Source organism: Stomoxys calcitrans, chromosome 4, assembly GCF_963082655.1.
Source record: "Stomoxys calcitrans chromosome 4, idStoCalc2.1, whole genome shotgun sequence".
Lineage (NCBI taxonomy): Eukaryota > Metazoa > Arthropoda > Insecta > Diptera > Muscidae > Stomoxys > Stomoxys calcitrans.
The window spans coordinates 3,970,583-3,992,588 of NC_081555.1; the positions used below are offsets into that span (position 1 = coordinate 3,970,583).

Below are 22,006 nucleotides of genomic sequence, written 5' to 3' on the forward strand. Positions count from 1 at the left end.
TTTGACAATGAGCAGCAGAGGACTAGACTAGTTCACCTATGAATATTGCAAAACTAACTTTGATTTCTTTTTCTTTTTGTTTGTCTTTTTTTCGGTACTTCTCTTGCGTTTCTTTTTTTCGACAGATAACCCAGTTGAAAATCGACAACAATCCTTTCGCCAAAGGTTTTCGCGATACCGGCGCTGGAAAAAGGGAAAAGAAGTGAGTATCACTAGAGTTTAGATATTTGTTCAATAAAATCAAGCAAATCAAAGGCATTTGAAGGGAAAAGATATATGAAGAAAGGGCTTCAATAAATCAGGAAGCTTAAATATGATATGAAGTTAAAAGGGCTAGAAGAGATTCTGTAAAGATGCATTAATGCGGAAGTCAATGATGAGTTGCACTTAAAAATATAAAAATTTTTTTAATAAGAGGATAAATAATTTAAGCGTATTTTGATACCCATCACCCAAGGGAGGGGGTATATTGTCATTCCATTTGCTACACATAGATTTCAGACTCTATAACGTATATAATATTTGTATTCGTAAAAATGTCCGTCTGCCTGTGGTTTGTAATCACGCCAAGCTCTTAAAAACTGAAGGTAATGAGCTGAAACTTTGCTCAAATTCCTTTTTTAGCCACAGTCAGTTTAAGCTTGAAGATGGGCTATATATACTATTTTGATATAGTCTCCATTTTCACCGATCTCCCGACTCAAGGTCTTGGGCTCATTAACTATGCAATGTCGCTGTAAATTGGTACGGTATGTCATATTTGATCGTTTGATATCCATGCCGAGTACGGCACATATTTGAATATAGGTGTCATGTACAGTAGACCGATTTCCTAATATCAGGTATTCCGTCTATAGGAGGTGCCTCGGTCGGTCCCTACTTCCATAAAAACCGATGTCCTGAATATACCTTTCAGTTTTATAAACACCGTATTTTTCCACAGATTTATCCGAAATGGTGGGTATAAAAAATTCAGCCAGGCCGGACTTAACGCGTTCTTACTAGTAGCCACCACCATGAGATGGGGGTATACTAACCTAATCAATCCATTTGCAACACCTCGAAATATTGATCGTAGAGCCTACAAGAACCATGTCCGTCCGTCTATCGTAATCATGAAAGCATTCGAACGAATAAAGATATCCCTTTAAAATTTTGCACCGATACTTCTCATTGATGTAGGTCATACTAGGTAGGTCATATCGGGTCAGATTTGAATATGGCCCATATAAACCGACCCCCGGTTTTGATTTTTTGATTTGATTCTTGATTGATTTGATTTGTCACTAAGACTTTTGTTATGACCTGCAACTTCCATGCCAAGTATGTTCCGAATCGGTTCATAAACTGATATATCAACCGTATGAACCGATCCCAGATTTGACTTCTTGAGCCAAACCATCAATTTTCACCTGATTTGACTGAAATTTGGCAAAAAGACTTTAATTATGACTTCTTATATTCGTGTCAATCATGATCCGAGTTTGCCTAAAAACTGTTATGCAAATTTACCCATGAATATTCCACTAAGGAACTGAGGCAAATTTCTCGCATATCACTGAGTACTGTCCGATGCAAATTTTAAGCTCAATCATAAGGGGCCTCCTTTTTTTTAGCAGAGTACGAACGGCGTGCCCCAGTTTGACACCTCTATGGGGAGAAGTTTTAACATGGTAAGTACCTCACAAATATCGCCAGCATTAGGAGGGGATAACCATCGACTGAACATTTTTTCTGATATTCTCGCCAGTATTTGAACCCAAGAGTTCAGCATCGTAGGCGAACATGCTTACCTCTGCGCCACAGTGGCCTACTGTGGTTATAGCCCCCTTAGAAACCCTATATGATTTCTTGAAGCCCTAGAAGCCACAATTTTCGTTCAATTTGGCTTAAATTTTGGGTATGATATCCAAAACACACACCAAATCCCACCCAGCTAGGTCCGTAAATATATATAGCCCCCTTATTCATCTATCTCCCGATTTGATTTCTGGAGCTATTAGAAACCTTATTTCTTGGCCGATTTGGCTGAAATTTGGTACCTGAAGTACACATGTGTCCTCCAATACCCACCCCCAAACCAGATAGATTTGTAAAAAGATATAGGCCGATACCCCGTTATGACTTCATGAGATCATAGAAGCAATACATGATTTAATTGTTAAAAAATAATTAATAAGGGTACATTTTTGGGGGAGACCACCGTAGCGCAGAGTTTAGCATGTCCGCCTATGACACTGAGCGCCTGGATTCGATCCCTGGCGAGAACATTAGAAAACAAATTTTCAGCGTTGGTTTTCCCCTTCTAATGCTGGCGACATTTGTGAGATACTATGCCATGATCGTGGATATTCAACATTTGGTTAACAAGTTATCCTTTATACCCCTAAAACGATTGTCCTAGTGTAAAATTGGCCAAATTTTGCCATTTTCCCTTTATATCCCTTAAAGTAATTTTCCGAGTGTAAAATTGGCCAAAAGTTTTGGGGTGACTCTATGTATTAGATAGACAACTACCAACAACACCACAAGGATTCACCAACAACTGGCAGTGACATGATATGTCACACAGTAGTCACATTCCTTGTTCTCAATTTTTTCCATGTCTTGCATTTTTTTCTGCCAAAAAAGTCGTATCATGTCTAAATGGAAAATGAAGATGCCAGCCACACTCTACGGGTGTCAGTCAAGTCATGGTGTCTATGTTGGCCCTTCCCTTGCATGTTGTGTCTCAGTTGCTTAATCTTCTCCTTTGGCTCACTCTTTTGCTGGTGATTTTGCCCCTTTGCAACCTAACTGACTGACATATTTTCGCAGTTACTGTTATGTCAAAAAGTTTGAGGTTGTGTCAGTTTAACAGGACTCGCCCCAAAACGAAAATTAACATTAACGCTGACAACTGGATTTTTATTTTCGTTTTTGAAATTCATGTTAGTTGACAGTTGACTGCGAAAGTTGTTGGCAAACCATCAACACCCTATCATCAACCCACAAGTCTCGAGTGTCAAAGACACGAAAGCTGGCGAAACCAAATCTTAGCCTTAGAGAAGAAGCAAAAATCAACAGCAATTGAAGGCAATAGAAACTATAATTGATTTGAACTGATGGAGTCATCAACATCTTCATGCTTCAAAATCAGGAAGCCACATCAAACGAGGCAGGCATACGCCTGAAATGCCATTCATCATCATGCGAAATGAAATGTCCTGTATCACCAGCCTAACAACGACCAAAAGCCAGCCATCAAAACAATGACTGGGAGAAAAATGTACTACGCCACGTTCTCATCAACTCACACATACACTCTCGACTCGCCATTCCCGCTCTTTGGTTTTTCTGGCTGGACATGTGTTAACAATTACTGTGATTTGTTAAACTACCCCTAGGAATTTTTCAAGGATATCGCCAAACTCTGAAGCTTAACTTCAGCTAAATGACCGATAGCGTATGCTTTAGAGATTTGCAGCCGTATCGGATTTCCGCTCTAGCTTTTGTATAGCAATCTCTACTCTATGAAACATACATCTCTATTCCAAGGCTGAACGATGATGAAGACTTTATGTCCCTTAATCCAACCCTGCTGCTGTTGATGATGATGATGATGATGTTACTACACATTTGGTTTTGACTTGTGGTGGTGTTTATTTCCATGGCAGAGATTACATGAGACGTGGGGGGAAATTGTGATTCTATTAGAAACGGAAATTAAAATCAATCAATCAATTGTATACTGGGGATTCTCTTTTTTTGTTTTTGGATTACTAAACTAAACTCCACTTGATGAGGATGATGACTTGGTGGTCATTTGTCTTGCATGGGAAATTTGCATGGGGATTTCCTGCAGCAATTTAAACATACCATATAAGACACTGAGGGAAAGCAGGCAAGGATATGTGGAGAACATCGGTATCAACCGTACGGTTTTGCCCAAACATTCTCATTATGTGTTAAATTTTTTTTATCTACATATTTCACAGTGCCATTTTATGATTTTAAATTTGCTTAATTTTCCCCCAATTCCCATCCAAATGCTAACACTTGGCCATTTTGATATCTAAATTTTGTCATACAGAATGCTTGGATTAAAATATTTCCCATTCCAATTTTCCGCTACACAAATGATGAATCGCCTATTCTCAGCCCATGGACGGACAATATTCTGATATCTTTATTTTAGCACACCGAAACTCAACACACAAAAAACTTCACAAATTGCAGTTTTGCTCCTAAGCCACCAAATTGAGGGAAAAACAAAATAAAAGACCCAAGAAAATTTACCTTAATATTTACGTACCTATGTATTCATGTGTATGTGTGAGAGAACGAATAGGTATGTATGTATGTGTGTATGTGGGCATAACCTCAGGCGCATTGCCTTAATTGAAAAAGAGGAAAATGTATAAAAAATTAATTCAAAACACGTTAGCGCAATTTTGTTGCCACAAGGCAGGCAGTCAGGCAAGCAGGCAGTGAATTAAATCAACGTCGAAAGCCTGAAAAAAACCACACACATACACATAAAATAGCAAAACAAAAAAAAAAAAACAACCTCCTTTTGGTGTTCACACATCAAAGCGTTACAATTTTGCTACTTTCGCCAAATTGGGCAATTTAAACGAAACGGGAATACGTCATGGCAATGGCCATCAGCCAACAGACCCCACCGTAACTTGTCGAGGAGTTGAGCCTGTTGGCCAGAAAACAAGCACAAAGCATGCCGTCGGCAAATTGATGGGCTAAAACCTATGTACCTCCTCCTGGGCTATGTGTGGGATGTATATGAGACTAATTTAATAGTAAATCAATTTAGAATGTCTAGCATTTATAAACTTCCTCATCTTGTGCAAAAACAAAAAAAAACGAGCAAAATAAAGACTTCTTTAATCCTCTTAAGGAAGAAAATTGCAAGTGAGATCATGTATATCCATATATTATGGGTATTTAGGGTATTATGGGAAGATTCATGGTGTAAATGAGCAGCTATGTCTCAAATATTCAGAGTAGTGTTGCCATTGGAAAAATATTTTTCTGACAAACTTGCTCTCGACGAAATTTGTAATTCAAAAGCCTGACAAAGGAAATGCTACAATGTCTCATCATCTTCCCCGCATGCCCTACACATGCTATCACTTGCCACACCGATTTAACATAAGTGAGCTCGTAGTCCTATGTGTTCCGTTGTGATACCAATAGCTATACAGACCTCCTTCTTGCTTCCTTTCAGTAATAGCCTCGTCTTCTGCGAAAACTAACAAAAATGTTTTTCTACTACAACAAACAAATTGTTCTGCATTGAGAGCGTACATTGAAGCTCATATTATTGAAAATATCAACCATGTAATAGAGGTGTCTTTCTTATATCCACCACCGAAGGATGGGGGTATACTCATTTTGTCATTCCGTTAGCAACACATCGAAATATCCATATCCGATTCTGGATCAGCGTAAAAATCTAAGACGATCTAGCCATGTCCGTCCGTCCGTCCGTCTGTGTGTTGAAATCACGCTACAGTCTTTACTAATAGAGATATTGAGCTGAAACTTTGCACTGATTCTTTGTCCATAAGCAGGTTAAGTTCGAAGATGGGCTACATCGGACTATATCTTGATATAGCCCCCATATAGACCGATCCTCCGATTTAGGGTCTTATGGCCCATAAAAGCCATATTTATTATCCGATTTTGCTGACATTGGGGCAGTGCGCTGTGTTAGCCCCTTCGACATCTTTCTTCAATTTGGCCGAGATCAGTCCCGATTTGGATATAGCTGCCATATAGACCGATCTCTCGATTTAAGGTTTTGGGCCCGTAAAAGGCGCATTTATTATCCGATGTCGCCGAAATTTGGGACAGTGAGTTGTGTTAGACCCTTCGACATCCTTCTTCAATTTGGCTCAGATCGGTCCAGATTTGGATATAGCTGCCATATAGACCGATCACTCCATTTAAGGCTTTGGGGCCATAAAAGGCCCATTTATTGTCCGATGTCGCCGAATTTTGGAACAGTGAGTTAGGTTAAGCCCCTCAACATACTTCTGCAATTTGACAGATAGGTCCAGAGTTGTATATAGCTGCCATATAGACCGATCTCTCGCTTTAAAGTTTTGGGCCCATAAAGGCGCATTTATTGTTCGATGTCGCAGAAATTTGGGACAGTGAGTTGTGTTAGACCCTTCGACATCCTTCTTCAATTTGGCTCAGATCGGTCCAGATTTGGATATAGCTGCCATATAGACCGATCTCTCGATTTAAGGTTTTTGGCCCATAAAAGGCGCATTTATTATCCGATGTCGCCGAAATTTGGGACAGTGAGCTACATACTTTTGCAATATGACACAGATCGGTCCAGATTTGGATATAGCTTCAATCTAGACCGATCAATCGATTTAAGGTTTTGGGGCCATAAAAGGCGCATTTGTTGTACGATTTTACTTGATTTTATTTTATTTTTTTTATTTTATTTTATTTTTTTTATTTTATTTTATTTTATTTTATTTTTTTATTTTATTTTATTTTTTTATTTTATTTTATTTTAATTTTTTTTTAGTTTATTTCAATTTATTTTATTTTATTTTAAAGTATTTTTTGATCATTTTTTACCCACCGTCTAACAACTCCATCATAAATTGAGCATCAGCCATTTTCAGCAAACAACAGATCTATTAGCAGTTAGCCTGCTGTTCTGAAATTGCAAACATTTTGCTTAAACAGCATCTCTAATAGCAGCAAAATCAATAACCGCCGGCCAACGGAAGAGATTTTTTAAAATTTATTTTTATAAAAGATTTTTTCAAATTTGTGTCTATAGAAAATTTTCACAAATGTATTTCTATAGAAAATTCTATTTTTGTTAGAAAATCTTATCAAAGTTTAATTTCAATAAAAAATTAATTTTAGCAAACTTTAATTTCTATAGAAAATTTTATTGGAATAGAAAAATTTCCAAAATTTTGTTATCATTACGGCTTTATTTTTATGTAAGATGTTAGTTTTATTCCTGTAAAAATTTTGGTCAAAGCTCGTCAAACGGCAACTCTGCATAAGAGATTAACTGGGATTGTAACCCTGTAATTTTCCTATTATTGTCAGTTTTTTAATTTTCTTTGCAATTTTTCGCCAAGAATTTAGACTACCCCCATTTGATTATGGCTTATGTGGGTTAAAGGATATGCTCTTGGTTTTTTTTTTTTTTTGTTTTGCGGTAGCTGCTGTTTGATGTGATCTGTCTTCGGGCATTTGGCGCAATTGATTTGCGAATTCGGTGGCAAAACAAAATAAAACGTTTTATTGTGCCCCTGTCACCCTTGGGCTCTTCTCCAAACAGTTTGGCAAAGGCTTTTGTTGAAACGCAATTGCCTTCGAAATAACATTCAACTCAAACAACAGAGGGGTCCTTCCGTTTTGCCGTTTATGCAGGCTATTGTTTTCTTTGCCATCCATTCGAAGTATCCCGGAGATATGTTGTGGTGTATTTGAATTTGTTTTTCAATTGTTGTCGTTGATAATTGCCAGAATATGTCCCATATTCTGGGAAATTCCCCTGCAGAGATGGGGTTCATTCCTGTTTTATGAAAATTTTCCTTAGGAAATAGAAAACATCAATTAGCGTATGTTGTTTTTCTAAGGACGCTATGACTCCCTAAATGTTAGGCTGTGGCTAAAATGTAGCCTTTCAGGGGGAAGGGGGGCGTTGTTTAAGTCATAATCCTTTTGTGTAAAATGTTTAAATGTCCCTTTTATCTAAACCTTCATGGGGCGATAATGATGAATTCCTAAGACCGATTTAAATATCACCATCGACACACACACAGAAAAGCACTCACACACTTAGAGCATAAGCAACGCACTTAACAACCATTAAACAAATCCTGTGGTGAAGGGTGCAAAGCCACAAAATTATTATTAGCATTGGTGTTATTATAACTAGGCTAGTATGGGGTATCAGTATAAATGTCAAAGTACGTGTGTGTGTGTGTGTATGCGTGAATGTGAGCACCTCAGTAAAAGGGTTGGTTGGTCATGCACACGCACACGCATTTTCCTATGCGTATTCTCATAATTATTTCTAGCCTATTGTCCCTTATCCGCTGCCCCTTCCCTTTCCCCTGTCTATTAAATTAGCCAAGCATTTGTAACAACACCATGGTTTCTTCTGGTGCAATCCAACACCCAAAGCTCTGACTGTGTAGAGGAGTTGACTACTAAGACGACGTTTAAACATTCCTCTTTGATTGCCGCCAAACGCATGTGCTTGTGAAATTTACACCCAGGGATGAGCCGGGGCCCACTCGAAATATGGCGTGGCAACATTCCCTGTGGAAGGATTAAAACAAAGGAAATCAAATGAGAACAACAAAGTAATGAAGGGTTAAATCGAACAATCAAACATGACAAACAAACAGACAAAACAAATAAAATATTAGATGGCAGGCAAGGAAGGGGACGAAAGTCATCATTGAAAAAGTTAACTGACTTCCAGGTTACTCAGAAGGGGGGTGGGTGGAAGGCTTAAATGTTTCTAGTATTTTCCAGTTTTTTTGTCACCAAGATTCCTTGTAATTTGGGCTTCAAAAATCCACGCTAATTGTTGAAAAGTTTCTTAACAAAAAGTTTGTCTCTAAGCCGCTTTTAAGCTAATGACTGAACGTTGGCTGAGAAAACAAAAGAACTCTTAAGTCTTTTGGTGGGTTGGGCCTTATAATTATGAAAGCATGGGTAAAGTCTCTCACCATGTTGGTAGGAACAACATTTGTACAACATCAAGTTTTTAAGGACGATTGAATTAATAAGAAATTAATTTAGAACCAGTAAATCTCTTTTACTGATTAAAGGAAACGAAGAAAATTCGTAATCCTTTTATTAGCTACTACTTAAACTTAGAACCTAAAGACTAAACCATGCCCAGTTTCTATTCCAATAGCAATAATCAGGCCGACATTTGCTTTTCGATATTATATTTTTATTTTCGTCCCCACTGAACCTTGGATATTCTAATCAGCCGTTCGTTTGTACCAATTGTTGTTACAGGCAAGCGTTACTCTCGAATCGCGGGTCCGATTCGGATAAGCTAAACCCCACACATGTCAGCAGTTCGAGAGCTCCTTTGCATTTGGGCCATACGGGCAGGCCGCCCCATCATTTACACTCGCACCCCTCCATGCATGACAATCAACAGGATGATGAGGATAAATTATTGGATGTGGTGGGGCCGCCACAGAGCCCTTTGCTGCCTTTAAGTCATTCGTTGCAGCAAATGCATGCCCATCAACATTCGGGTAAGTGTTATCAAAGTATTTCTAATAAGCCAACATTTTTTAAGAAATTATGTTGGGCAAACATTTTATTGGGAAGAGTTTAAAGATGAAAATATATCCCACCATAAGAAAATCGAATCCGAACTTTTAAATCTGATACTCGCCTAAAAGTATGCACCAAAAGTAAAAGCTAAGAAATTAAACCGTTAAGTGTAAATCTACCAAAGCTGTGACACTTTAAACCATCAGGTGTTGTTGACCTTTACAGTAAAGCCGTCTTACAAAGATTTGTTCACAGCAATGACATAATAATTTTCCATAGAAGAAAGATTTCCGTCTGAGCGATAATCATTTTCAGGACTTTTAGCAATACTAAAATAAGGTGATGTTACATTTTGAAAACCACTCATTTGGATTTATCAGAAACTATTTTGGGCAAACATTTCATTGGGAAGAATTTAAAGTTGCAAATACATCCTACCATTTAAAGATCGAATCCGAAATTTTAATATAATACCCGCCTTAAAGTATGCACCAAAAGTAAAAAACCAAATCTACCAAAGCTTTGACACTTAAACGATCAGGTTTTGTTGACCTTCGAATACAGTAAAGCCTTTTACAAATTTTCGTTCATAGCAATAACATAATAATTTTCCATAGAAGGAAGATTTCCGCCTGAGCGTTTCTCATTTTCAGGACTTTTTGGTAATATTAAAATAAGGTGATGTTACAGTTGGAAAACCACACATTTGAATTGATCAGGCATACAAAATTATTCTTTACGGTAACACAGGCTTGGTAGTGTTTGCTTCTTAAACTTTTACCTCTTCCCTATTAAGGTTTTCATTTAAACTATTCTGGGATAAAAATGTTCTGAAAACGTCTCCTTGGATCAAAGTGTAAAACAAACAGCAGTTTCAGTATTTTAAAGCGCTGTGTTATTCTCTTTTTTTAATTTTTTTTTAGAAACAAAAAGCTCTTCCCACTTAAAATCTATGCCCTTTAATTTTATTTTAAATTTTTCTTTTCCTTTTTTGGTTAATCTAATCTTCTAATCAATCAAAAGCCCTTGCAGCTTGGTTCAACCACTTGGCCGGGGCCAGCGATCATGGCAGCGATGATGCTTTGCGGCGGCGCCTACAATCGGACGAAGTGGAACGAGATGGCAGTGATTCCAGTTGCTCGGAAAGTGTGGGTGGCAGTACGGGTGGTGCGTTTAGGCCCACTTCATCGGGCAGTCCCAAGGAGGGAGCCGCTGGCCTAAATGCTTCGGGTTCGTATCCCTCGCCCAATATTTCAGTGGGTCCACCCATACATCCATCGCCACACCTGTTGCCTTACCTATATCCACATGGCCTGTACCCGCCACACCATTTGGGTTTGTTGCACAATCCCGCCGCGGCAGGCCTCAATCCAGGTCTGCTATTCAATGCTCAACTTGCTTTAGCCGCTCAGCATCCCGCCTTATTTGGACATTACTCAGGACACACACCAGCCTCACCGTTGCATGGTCTTAAGGGTCATCGATTTTCGCCCTACACCCTGCCGGGCAGTTTAGGCTCGGCCTTTGATGCAGTCACACCGGGCTCCAATGCGAATCGTTCCGGCTCCGAGTGCCCCGGCATGAGTAGTGGCACGGGCAGTGTCGACAATGGGCCTCGCAGCCTTAGCTCTAGTCCAAGACCTCGTGCCTCATCGCATTCGCCACCGACGCGGCCAATATCCATGTCACCCACCACGCCGCCCTCGCTGCTGAAGCGAACCACCAACTCACCGTCAGAGCTCAAAAGTATCGAGAACATGGTCAATGGGCTAGAAGTGCAACACAATGGCAGTGCCTGCAGCACCAGTGGTGGCTCCATGGATGATCTGCATAGGAAATCGCCAGGCCTGCATGCGGATCAGTGACAATTGTATGACCGGGACGACAACGATCGCTCATCTGTCATAGATCTCGATGACGTGTGACAAGTTAGCTATTCGTTGCATTTGCAGCCCGTTATAAATGCCTGGCGCCAGATCAATGGAACTGATAAAGCACTACAACACCAATCACCCATTCATTCTCCAGCACCAGCAACATTCTGTTGATCACCCAAAACAAAAAAAGCGGATATAACTTCAATGCTATCGAGCAACCGAGTGAATGAATGAAGGCGATGGACGACGAACACGTATGTAAGATGGCACCCATGAATGTATCGATGTAAGTCCCTAGCCCAAAATACTTCCAGTGTTGTCCTTGTAGTGTGAAATCGACAAAAAATTACCCCAAAACACCCCTCTTTTATATTTTCTAACTCTATATATCTCCTTTATTCCCAATCGATCTCCCTCTCTCTTTATTTGTCCCTTTCGTTTTACAAACTTCTTTCGATTAATTTAAACCAAAGACCGTATCTTACTTTTATGTTCTCCTCTCCTCCCCTTATTGTTCATGTTTTTTTTTTCTTATTTTTAAAAAAACAAATTATCATTATAAGTAATGTGTATGTATATGTATGTAGAGCTTACCACTTACAACCAATCCAAGACCATTCCAAGCAGACCCTATAACTACCACCCAAATCCCGATTCCCAAGCTAGGACAAATGCTCCTAGAAAGAAACTACAACAACAGCAACCTAGCTTCGTACTTTGTACAATATGTAAATTTATGCTTAAGTTCTGTCCTCAAGCAGCACTCTCTAGTATTATACAATTTATATATATATATATATATATATATAAATAATTTTTATGTTTTTTTTTTTTGTTAGTGTAGTCCATTTTGATTATGTGAATTTGAATTTGAATTCAAGTTTGAATCTTTGAATTTGAATTTGAATTTTTCAATCTCCATTATGTTCCTTTAACGAGCTGTCGTCTTCAGTGTCGTCGTATATGTATGTATGATTTACAAACAAGCACACTTACACACCCACACATACACCTACTCACAACTCACACAACAGACAAGCAAACATTTCCTGTAACGAGACATCATCTTACAAACAAACAGCAAAAAATGAAGAAAAATAAGAAAACAAAAATAAGTTCTAGATTACGAATTTTAGTTGCATATATTTCCGAAAAACAAAAAAACGCAAAACAAACAACAAAAAACACTAGAATTACAAATTCCTTTTTCCCGAAAACGAAAAAAAAAAACAGAAAATTACACTGAAAATAACACAAAAATATAAAAATAGCGCTAATGCACACGGATTTTGTTATAAATTTCTCAATTTCTGTTATATTGTTCAATAAGTAAAAGCCTCCCAGAAGAAACAACTATTGCCCTTTTAAAAATTTATGGAACAAGAGGGTTTAAAATACTTTCCCTTGTCTATATCCAAAAGTCCAGCTCAGAAACTCAGACTACTTCAGACTACTTCATTTGTTGTCCTTTCCAGCGTCCAGTTTTGTACATTTAGAATTTTGTTGAACAAATTTTCCCTTCAATAAAACTGTTACATATTTAAAGCTCGAACCTGTCCCTAAGTTTATGCGTAGATTTTATTTAACGTGAAAAAGTTTATTCTAACGCCTAAAATAAAACATTACAGTTTAAATCTTCTCCTTAAAGTATGCACTATTTTTTGTGAGATGTTAAACTAATTTAATCCTAAAATTATTGAAATATTTTAGTAATTCGAATGAAAACTTCTCTCATTTCAAACCTAAATATTTCAAACTAGTCGAAGAATTGTCGAAGTATTCCCTTGTAATTTGGTTCTCTTACATTCGTAGTTTCCTTACGAAACGCTTTTTTATGCTGTTTAAAGATTTATACTACCTATATCAATGGATGTAATTGTAGTTGGTTGACAAAAACTCCATACTGCAACAAAACTCTCATTGGAAAAAGAACAACAGGTAGACAGGGTGTCGAACTTACATCACAAAAGCTTTTTCGCAAATAAATTCGATATAAGTAAGACGTATGGCTCTGGAAGCCTTCAGACGTATGGCTCTTGAAGCCTGAAAAGCGTTCGATGATGACCTCCTTAACAAGATGTCGAAGGGCGTCATACCATGGTTTGTATTGTGGTATCTTTTGGCTTTACTTTTTCAAGTAAAAGAGAGTCCCATCAGGGCTGCCAGCTTAACTGGATGGAAAATCGGCACTTTTAGATAAATTTGTTAGGTATAAATCTTTGTACCATATTTTATGAGCGAAAGAAGTTTAATCAGAAAATCAGTAAATATGGGGGCTATATCAAGATATAGCTTTTCTTAGAACTCAACCAGCCTATGGCAAAAACAATTAACTGTGCCAAGCCTTATGGACTGGCCTATAAACTGGCGACTAGAAGGCATCCATTGCAAACTTTCCCATAACCATTCCGTAAATGACAGTGTGGGTATTTCAATCCTATCAATAAGTGCTGTCCCAATCAAGTTTTGTTGAGTACAAAAGATATGTCGCGACCTAACTTAGTTCTGGCCAGGACGCGAACCTATGCAAAAACTGTCATAGGCGGACATGCAAACCTATAATCAACTGAGGACTCCCTATCCATACAACCCACTCTTAAACTCCAATATCTAACCTGGATAAGTTGAGGTATCTCACAGACTCTTCAAGGCCTATCTCCATAGCCTAAATGAGGCAATGAAGATAGGGGATGCGTCTCTCAAAATTTTTAAAAAAATCGACTGAATGATTGGCCATCAAATGGGAGTCACTGTGGTCCATAGGTTAGCATGCCCGCCTATCGTGCCCGGGTTTAATTCCCACCGGTGAGAACACCCTAAAACATTTTTCAGCGGTGGTTATTCCCTCACCAAATGCTGGCAACATTTGTGAGTATTTCAGCCATGTACAACTTCTCAACAAAGAGGTGTCACTTTTTAGTGACACACCGTTCAGACTCGGCATAAAACAGGAGGTCCCCTTATCATTGAGCTTAAACTTGAATCGCGCAGCACTCAATTGATATTGTGAAAAGTTAGTGTCCCTATGATTTATTCCGCAATGGGATGTTTGGGAAACACTAAATCACATTGATTGGCCATCAACACCACCGTAAAGGACTAGTTACGCTGCTTTAGACATATCTCTGTTGTTTCAGATAGTAAACTTTGATAGCCATTTTAGCGACACCCATCCCATAGTGCATCTACTTTTTCGGTTCCCATAAATGCCTTGTTATCAAGGCAAAAGCTTAACAGCTTCGGCCCTTCGCTGAAATACTTGATTTTAATTTTTAACAGTTTGTTCTAGATATTCTTCTATACTTGATACATGTCATTTTTTACAGAATAACCGTTCGTATACCATTACCCTCAGCATTACCTGTGGCGTAAGAATAATGACTTATTCATAGCAATCCGGTACCTACTAGTTATGCAAAAGAACATAAACCGAGGAAGCAAGAGAAAAATTAAGACGACGATTGAGCCCCCAGTAAATGGGTGAATCAGTACATACCACATAAGCAAATTTGCCCATGGACATTCCATTAACAGGAACAGGGGCAAATTTCTCACTTATCAATGATTGCTGTAGGATTCAAGTTTTAAGCTCTATGATTAGGGACCTTCTTTTAATAACCGAGTTCGAAGAACGACAACTCTTTGGGGAGAACTTTTTATATGGCTTCTATGCATGGCACAATACCTCACATATGTTGCCAGCATTAGGGGGGAAAAACCACCACTGAATAATTTTTTCTGATGTTCCCGCCAGAATTCCAACCCAGGCGTTCAGCATCATAGGCGGACATGATAACCTCTGTATTACAGCGACTTCCTTACTACACTCCTCGCTATTACCGAAGTACTTACATGTCAAAGTAATTTGAAGGTATGCCAAAGAATAAGTAGTTGGCTTACCAATCCGAAGGTCGATTGGTAAGGTTACCAAGTCCGAAGGTCGACCACTCTTTGGGGAGAACTTGTTATATGGCTTCTATGCATGGCACAATACCTCACAAATGTTGCCAGCATTAGGAGGGGAAAACCACCGCTGAGTAATTTTTTCTGATGTTCCCGCCAGAATTCGAAACCAGGCATTCCACATCATAAGCGGACATGCTAACCTCTGTACTACGGTGGCCTCCTTACTGAGTACTTACATGTCAAAGTAATTTGAAGGTATGCCAAAGAACAAGTAGTTGCTACATTTTGAGTTGGCTTACCAATCAGATGATTTAGTAATGAGATTTTCTGCTGGGCAATGGTTCATTTGTAGGCCGACTTCATTCAAGGTCTGATCTCCCGATTTGAAGTGCATATTTGTATCTGATTTGACTACCATTTTGTATAATGTGTTCTGTGACTTTAGGTATAGTTAATATAGGTTTACAACTTGTATATTGCCGCTATATAACCCGATTGAGCTCTTAACCGACTAAAGTAGGTAGATCTTTAGCAAATTGGTTGCAGTTTTGCATACGAACTCCTGTTGTGACCTTCAGCTGAAGCGTATATGAAGCGTTTTTTTACTTATTTGTATACCCACCACCATTGCATGGGAGTATACTAATTTCGTCATTCTGTTTGTAACACCTCGAAATATGCGTCTGAGACCCCATAAAGTATAAATATTCTTGATCGTCATGGCATCTTAAATTGATCTAGCCATGTCCGTCCGTCTGTCTGTCTGTCGAAAGCACGCTAACTTTCGAAGGAGTTAAGCAATCCGCTTTAAATTTTGCTCAAATACTCTCAATAAGTGTAGATCGGTTGGGATTGTAAATGGGCTAAATCGGTCCATGTTTTGATATAGCTGCCATATAAACCAATCTTGGGTCTTGACTTCTTCAGCCTCTAGAGAGCACAATTCTCGTTTGATTTGACTGAAATTTTGCACGTAGTGTTTTGGTAACACTTCCAACAACTGTGCTAAGTATGATTCAAATCGGTCCATGTTTTGATATAGCTGGCATATAAACCGATCTTGGGTCCGACTTGACTGACATTTTGCGCGTAATGTTTTGGTATCACTTCCAACAACTATACTAAGTATGATTCATTTCGTTCATAATCTGGTATAGCTGTCGTATAAACCGATCTGGAATCTTGACTTCTTGAGTCCCAAGAGGGCGCAATTCTCGCCCGATTTGACTGAAATTTGCACGTTGTGTTTTGGCATTACTTCCAACAACTGTGCTAAGTATGATTCCGCAAATAGGCACATAACCCGATGTAGCTGCCATATAAACCGATCTTGGATCTTGACTTCTTGAGCCTCTAGAAGGCTTCTTGAGCCTCCAGAGGGCGCAATTTTCATCCGATTTGGGTGAAATTTTGCATTAGGTGTTTTGTTATGACTTCCAACAACTGTGCTAAGTATGATTCCGCAAATAGGCACATAACCCGATATATCTGCCATATAAACCGATCTTGGATCTTGACTTGTTGAGCCTCTAGAGGGCTTCTTGAGCCTCCTGAGGGCCCAATTTTCTTCCGATTTGGTTGAAATTTTGTATGAGGTGTGTTGTTATGACTTCAAATAACTGTACTCAGTATGGCGCAAACCGGTACATAACCTGATATAGCTGCCATATAAACCGATCTGGCATCTTGACTTCTTAAATCTCTAGAGGGCTTCTTGAGCCTCTAGAGGGCCCAATTCTCATCCGATTTGGTTGAAATTTTGCATGAGGCGTTTTGTTATGACTTCCACTAATTGTACTACGTATGACGCAAATCGGTACATAACCTGATATAGCTGCCATATAAACCGATCTGGGATCTTGACTTCTTGAACCGCTAGAAGGCTTCTTGAGCCCCTAGAGGGCTTCTTGAGCCCCTTGGGGGCTTCTTAAGCCCCTAGAGGACTTCTTGAGCCTCTGGAGGGCTTCTTGATCGGCACATAACCTGTTCTTTTTCAATATTCTTTGTTTTCCTAAAATGAGATACCGCGCAAACAACTCGACAAATGCGATCCATGGTGGAGGGTATATAAGATTCGGCCCGGCCAAACTTAGCACGCTCTTACTTGTTCTGTTTAGAGTCGTGTTTGTTTTCTCTTTGGGATTTCAATGTTGAATCCAAATTCCTTTTATAAGTTTTGGTCAACTCTTTTTTCCTACTCCCTTTTCTATGTTTAAAGGGCAATAGTATACTGCAATTCTGTTTTACTCCTTTGTGTGCTAAGTGTAAAAAACTCCTGAAATCATCCAATGCAATTAAAAGTGCATTATTTAAGTAAAATATTTATATAACAAATACAAAGAAGCAAAACAAACAAAAGGAAAAAATAATTCACATATAAATGTCACAACTAAAGTAACCTCAAAGGCTATGGCAAAACTGAGAACATTTTACAGATGATCGTTGGAAAGAGAAAAAACACATAAAAGGGAAATTATATCAATTAATGCTCAATCTTTGGAATTATTCACAATAAAGATAGTTTGTAAATATCAAAACTAAATAATTCTCTTCAGGTTCAGCCATTTGAAAGCCTTTGACTACTTTGTAGTGCGTGACATGCCCATATGTATTGTAATATAAAAAAAAAACAAACATAAAAATACAACAAAAATCTAATACGTTAAAATATTATAACAAAAAAAATATATATATATATTTAGTTAATAAACACTTCCCCATACACACATTTATAAAAGAACACACACACACACTCACACTATTCTATATGATATTGGACACCTCAGAGTTATAAATTCAATTTTCATGGCTACATTGAAAGGAAAACCAAATTTATAGCCCAAAAAAAGATATTTGAACACACCAACTCATTCACATCTACACAGACACACATCTATCTCACAGAGGAAATGCAAATATATATATACTATAAATAATATATTATTATATAATTAATTAATATATAATAAAAAAAAAACAAAAAACTAAATAATACAAAAACTATAAAAAATGCAAAACAAACCCCCAAAAAAGATTCATTATCAAATTGTAAGAAATAAGAATTAATAACAAGTATAAAAACAAAACAAAACAAAAATGAAAACCCAACAAGTTAATATAAACAATTTTAATTTTAATTTCGAATTTAGGATTTTACAAAAGAGTTACAAATGTACATTTGTTATTTTAAATAATTAAATATGCGAAGAAGAAAAATAAAAAGACAAAGAAAAACTATATTGTAAAAATAAAAATTAAAAAAACATGTGTTTTTTGTTAAAAGGGAAAAATAGAAAATTATAACCAAAATTCGGAAAAAATTAAAAAAAAAATTATTATAAAAACCACAAGGTAAGCTCTGAAATGTGAGAAAACTAAGGTAAGCTTTTATCTGTGAACCTTTATAAAACATTTTGTATGCTTAAGATGTCCCCACTTCCCCTTTAGTTCTTTAAGTTTGAACATCATTTTTCAATCCACCATATTTTCTTGCCCCCCCCGCCATAATTAGCAATGTGTAGGCGTTAAAGGGGCAAAACAAACATCCTTTTGTCGCATTTCTCAAGTAAAGTGGTCGAGTGGTATAATTGCTTCCTAATTAACAGCCATTGCGCTTCGGTTTGAAGTGAAACACCGGCGATAACAACATCAATGGCGTCAAGAGTACCAAACGCAAGTGAACCGTAATATTTCGCACCTTTTCGACGGCTCTTCAAAAAAAAAATCAACAACAACGACAACATCAAAAACGCCTGGTTTTAGTAATGAAAATCCAACACAACAAATTTGGTGTAACAATGAAAAATAAATGCTAAAACCAAAAAACAGCAGCTTAAAGGCAACAGCATGCCACTGCTGTAAGCCATCAACACCACCCAACTCATTCAAGTTGCCATTGCCTTTGCCAATTTCAGTTCCAGTCAACTAAAGTGGCAAGTAATTAAATAACGAATGGCTTTTTAAGCATAAAATTAAGTACGCGATAAGAAACAAAAAATGTGTTGATCGCATGTCACACGGCCCATGTGATGGCGTCCACGGTAAAGGCCCCTGCTAGCCTAGCCGACGGTTTGTATTAAACGACTAAAGTAAGTATAACAGGCGGATTATCCAAATGCGATAAGCCATCCAAAAACGCTATTACCACCCTCTCATGCCATGCACCCTAAGCGAAATATTAACCCTAGTGTACGTACAGTCATATCCATTCATGAATGAGTGAACTCCATTAGTTAATCAAACAATGTTACACCTACCCATAAAGGAATATGATTGCAAATCGAAAAGGGATTAAAACCAGCTAAAGGACTAAACCCTCACAAACTAAGAGATAAGCTGTTTAAACAAACAGTGCATTGCAATGAGAATTTTTGCATTTCACATTGCAATATTTTTGCTTCAAAATAAACAAAGATGAGAAAAAATTTTGTAATTCATCATTAATGCATAAAAATTGAGCTTTCTAGAACTGAAAACGCCACAATTTTAAGCCAGAAATAGTAAATAAAAACGTCTGATATTTGTTTTATTTCGATAGGGAATTATATTCGCAAAAGTTTTTTGAGAAATTCGAAAAAATAATATGAAGCGGTCATTGAAATTTTCGAAAATCGCCAAAATTTCGCCAATGAGGCAAAATTTCGAAATCTGTCATCAGAGCGTCAAAATCGCGCGTATTTTCACTTAAATCGACACGTTTTTTTGTCAACAAATGGGTATTTTGAACATTTGAAATATGCTCTGAATTCAGTTTTCGATGGGGAATTATATTCGCCAACATTTTTTGCGAAAAGCGAAAAAAAGTTTTTTTGACCATTTTTCAGACAAGGCTATAAGTCATTGAAATTTTCGAAAATCGCCAAAATTTCGAAGTTTTCAAAATCTCAAAACTGTTGGCGAATCTAACGGACAATGAGGCAAAATTTCGAAATCTGTCATCAGAGCGTCAAAATCGCGCGTATTTTCACTTAAATCGATACGTTTTTTGTCAACAAATGGGTATTTTGAACATTTGAAATATGCTCTGAGTTCAGTTTTCGATGGGGAATTATATTCGCCAACATTTTTTGCGAAAAGCGAAAAAAAGTTTTTTTGACCATTTTTCAGACAAGGCTATAAGTCATTGAAATTTTCGAAAATCGCCAAAATTTCGAAGTTTTCAAAATCTCAAAACTATTGGCGAATCTAAAGGACAATGAGGCAAAATTTCGAAATCTGTCATCAGAGCGTCAAAATCGCGTGTATTTTCACTTAAATCGACACGTTTTTTGTCAACAAATGGGTATTTTGAACATTTGAAATATGCTCTGAATTCAGTTTTCGATGGGGAATTATATTCGCCAACATTTTTTGCGAAAAGCGAAAAAAAGTTTTTTTGACCATTTTTCAGACAAGGCTATAAGTCATTGAAATTTTCGAAAATCGCCAAAATTTCGAAGTTTTCAAAATCTCAAAACTGTTGGCGAATCTAAAGGACAATGAGGCAAAATTTCGAAATCTGTCATCAGAGCGTCAAAATCGCGCGTATTTTCACTTAAATCGACACGTTTTTTGTCAACAAATAGGTATTTTGAACATTTGAAATATGCTCTGAATTCAGTTTTCGATGGGGAATTATATTCGCCAACATTTTTTGCGAAAAGCGAAAAAAAGTTTTTTTGACCATTTTTCAGACAAGGCTATAAGTCATTGAAATTTTCGAAAATCGCCAAAATTTCGAAGTTTTCGAAATCTCAAAACTGTTGGCGAATCTAAAGGACAATGAGGCAAAATTTCGAAATCTGTCATCAGAGCGTCAAAATCGCGCGTATTTTCACTTAAATCGACACGTTTTTTGTCAACAAATGGGTATTTTGAACATTTGAAATATGCTCTGAATTCAGTTTTCGATGGGGAATTATATTCGCCAACATTTTTTACGAAAAGCGAAAAAAGTTTTTTTGACCATTTTTCAGACAAGGCTATAAGTCATTGAAATTTTCGAAAATCGCCAAAATTTCGAAGTTTTCGAAATCTCAAAACTGTTGGCGAATCTTAAGGACAATGAGGCAAAATTTCGAAATCTGTCATCAGAGCGTCAAAATCGCGCGCATTTTCACTTAAATCGACACGTTTTTTGTCAACAAATGGGTATTTTGAACATTTGAAATATGCTCTGAATTCAGTTTTCGATGGGGAATTATATTCGCCAACATTTTTTGCGAAAAGCGAAAAAAAGTTTTTTTGACCATTTTTCAGACAAGGCTATAAGTCATTGAAATTTTCGAAAATCGCCAAAATTTCGAAGTTTTCAAAATCTGAAAACTGTTGGCGAATCTAAAGAACAATGAGGCAAAATTTCGAAATCTGTCATCAGAGCGTCAAAATCGCGCGTATTTTCACTTAAATCGACACGTTTTTTGTCAACAAATGGGTATTTTGAACATTTGAAATATGCTCTGAATTCAGTTTTCGATGGGGAATTATATTCGCCAACATTTTTTGCGAAAAGCGAAAAAAAGTTTTTTTGACCATTTTTCAGACAAGGCTATAAGTCATTGAAATATTCGAAAATCGCCAAAATTTCGAAGTTTTCGAAATCTCAAAACTGTTGGCGAATCTTAAGGACAATGAGGCAAAATTTCGAAATCTGTCATCAGAGCGTCAAAATCGCGCGCATTTTCACTTAAATCGACACGTTTTTTGTCAACAAATGGGTATTTTGAACATTTGAAATATGCTCTGAATTCAGTTTTCGATGGGGAATTATATTCGCCAACATTTTTTGCGAAAAGCGAAAAAAAGTTTTTTTGACCATTTTTCAGACAAGGCTATAAGTCATTGAAATTTTCGAAAATCGCCAAAATTTCGAAGTTTTCGAAATCTCAAAACTGTTGGCGAATCTAAAGGACAATGAGGCAAAATTTCGAAATCTGTCATCAGAGCGT

The 22,006-nt window shown here is 37.4% G+C and overlaps 1 protein-coding gene across 4 annotated transcripts in view; it reads left to right on the forward strand.

The window, feature by feature from the left end:
* Positions 1 to 11,948, forward strand: part of LOC106093085 (optomotor-blind protein) — a 153,241-nt gene extending 141,293 nt beyond the window's left edge. For 2 of the 4 annotated variants that reach the window (XM_059368306.1, XM_059368307.1), the window contains exons 5-7: positions 126 to 202; positions 9,019 to 9,275; positions 10,321 to 11,948. In XM_059368306.1, coding sequence (XP_059224289.1) covers positions 126 to 202; positions 9,019 to 9,275; positions 10,321 to 11,162 — 1,176 coding nt within the window. In that variant the 3' untranslated portion in view covers positions 11,163 to 11,948. The remainder of the gene's footprint in view (positions 1 to 125; positions 203 to 9,018; positions 9,276 to 10,320) is intronic. The other 2 variants (XM_059368309.1, XM_059368308.1) reach the window with 2 other exon arrangements.
* Positions 11,949 to 22,006: the final 10,058 nt, after the last annotated feature.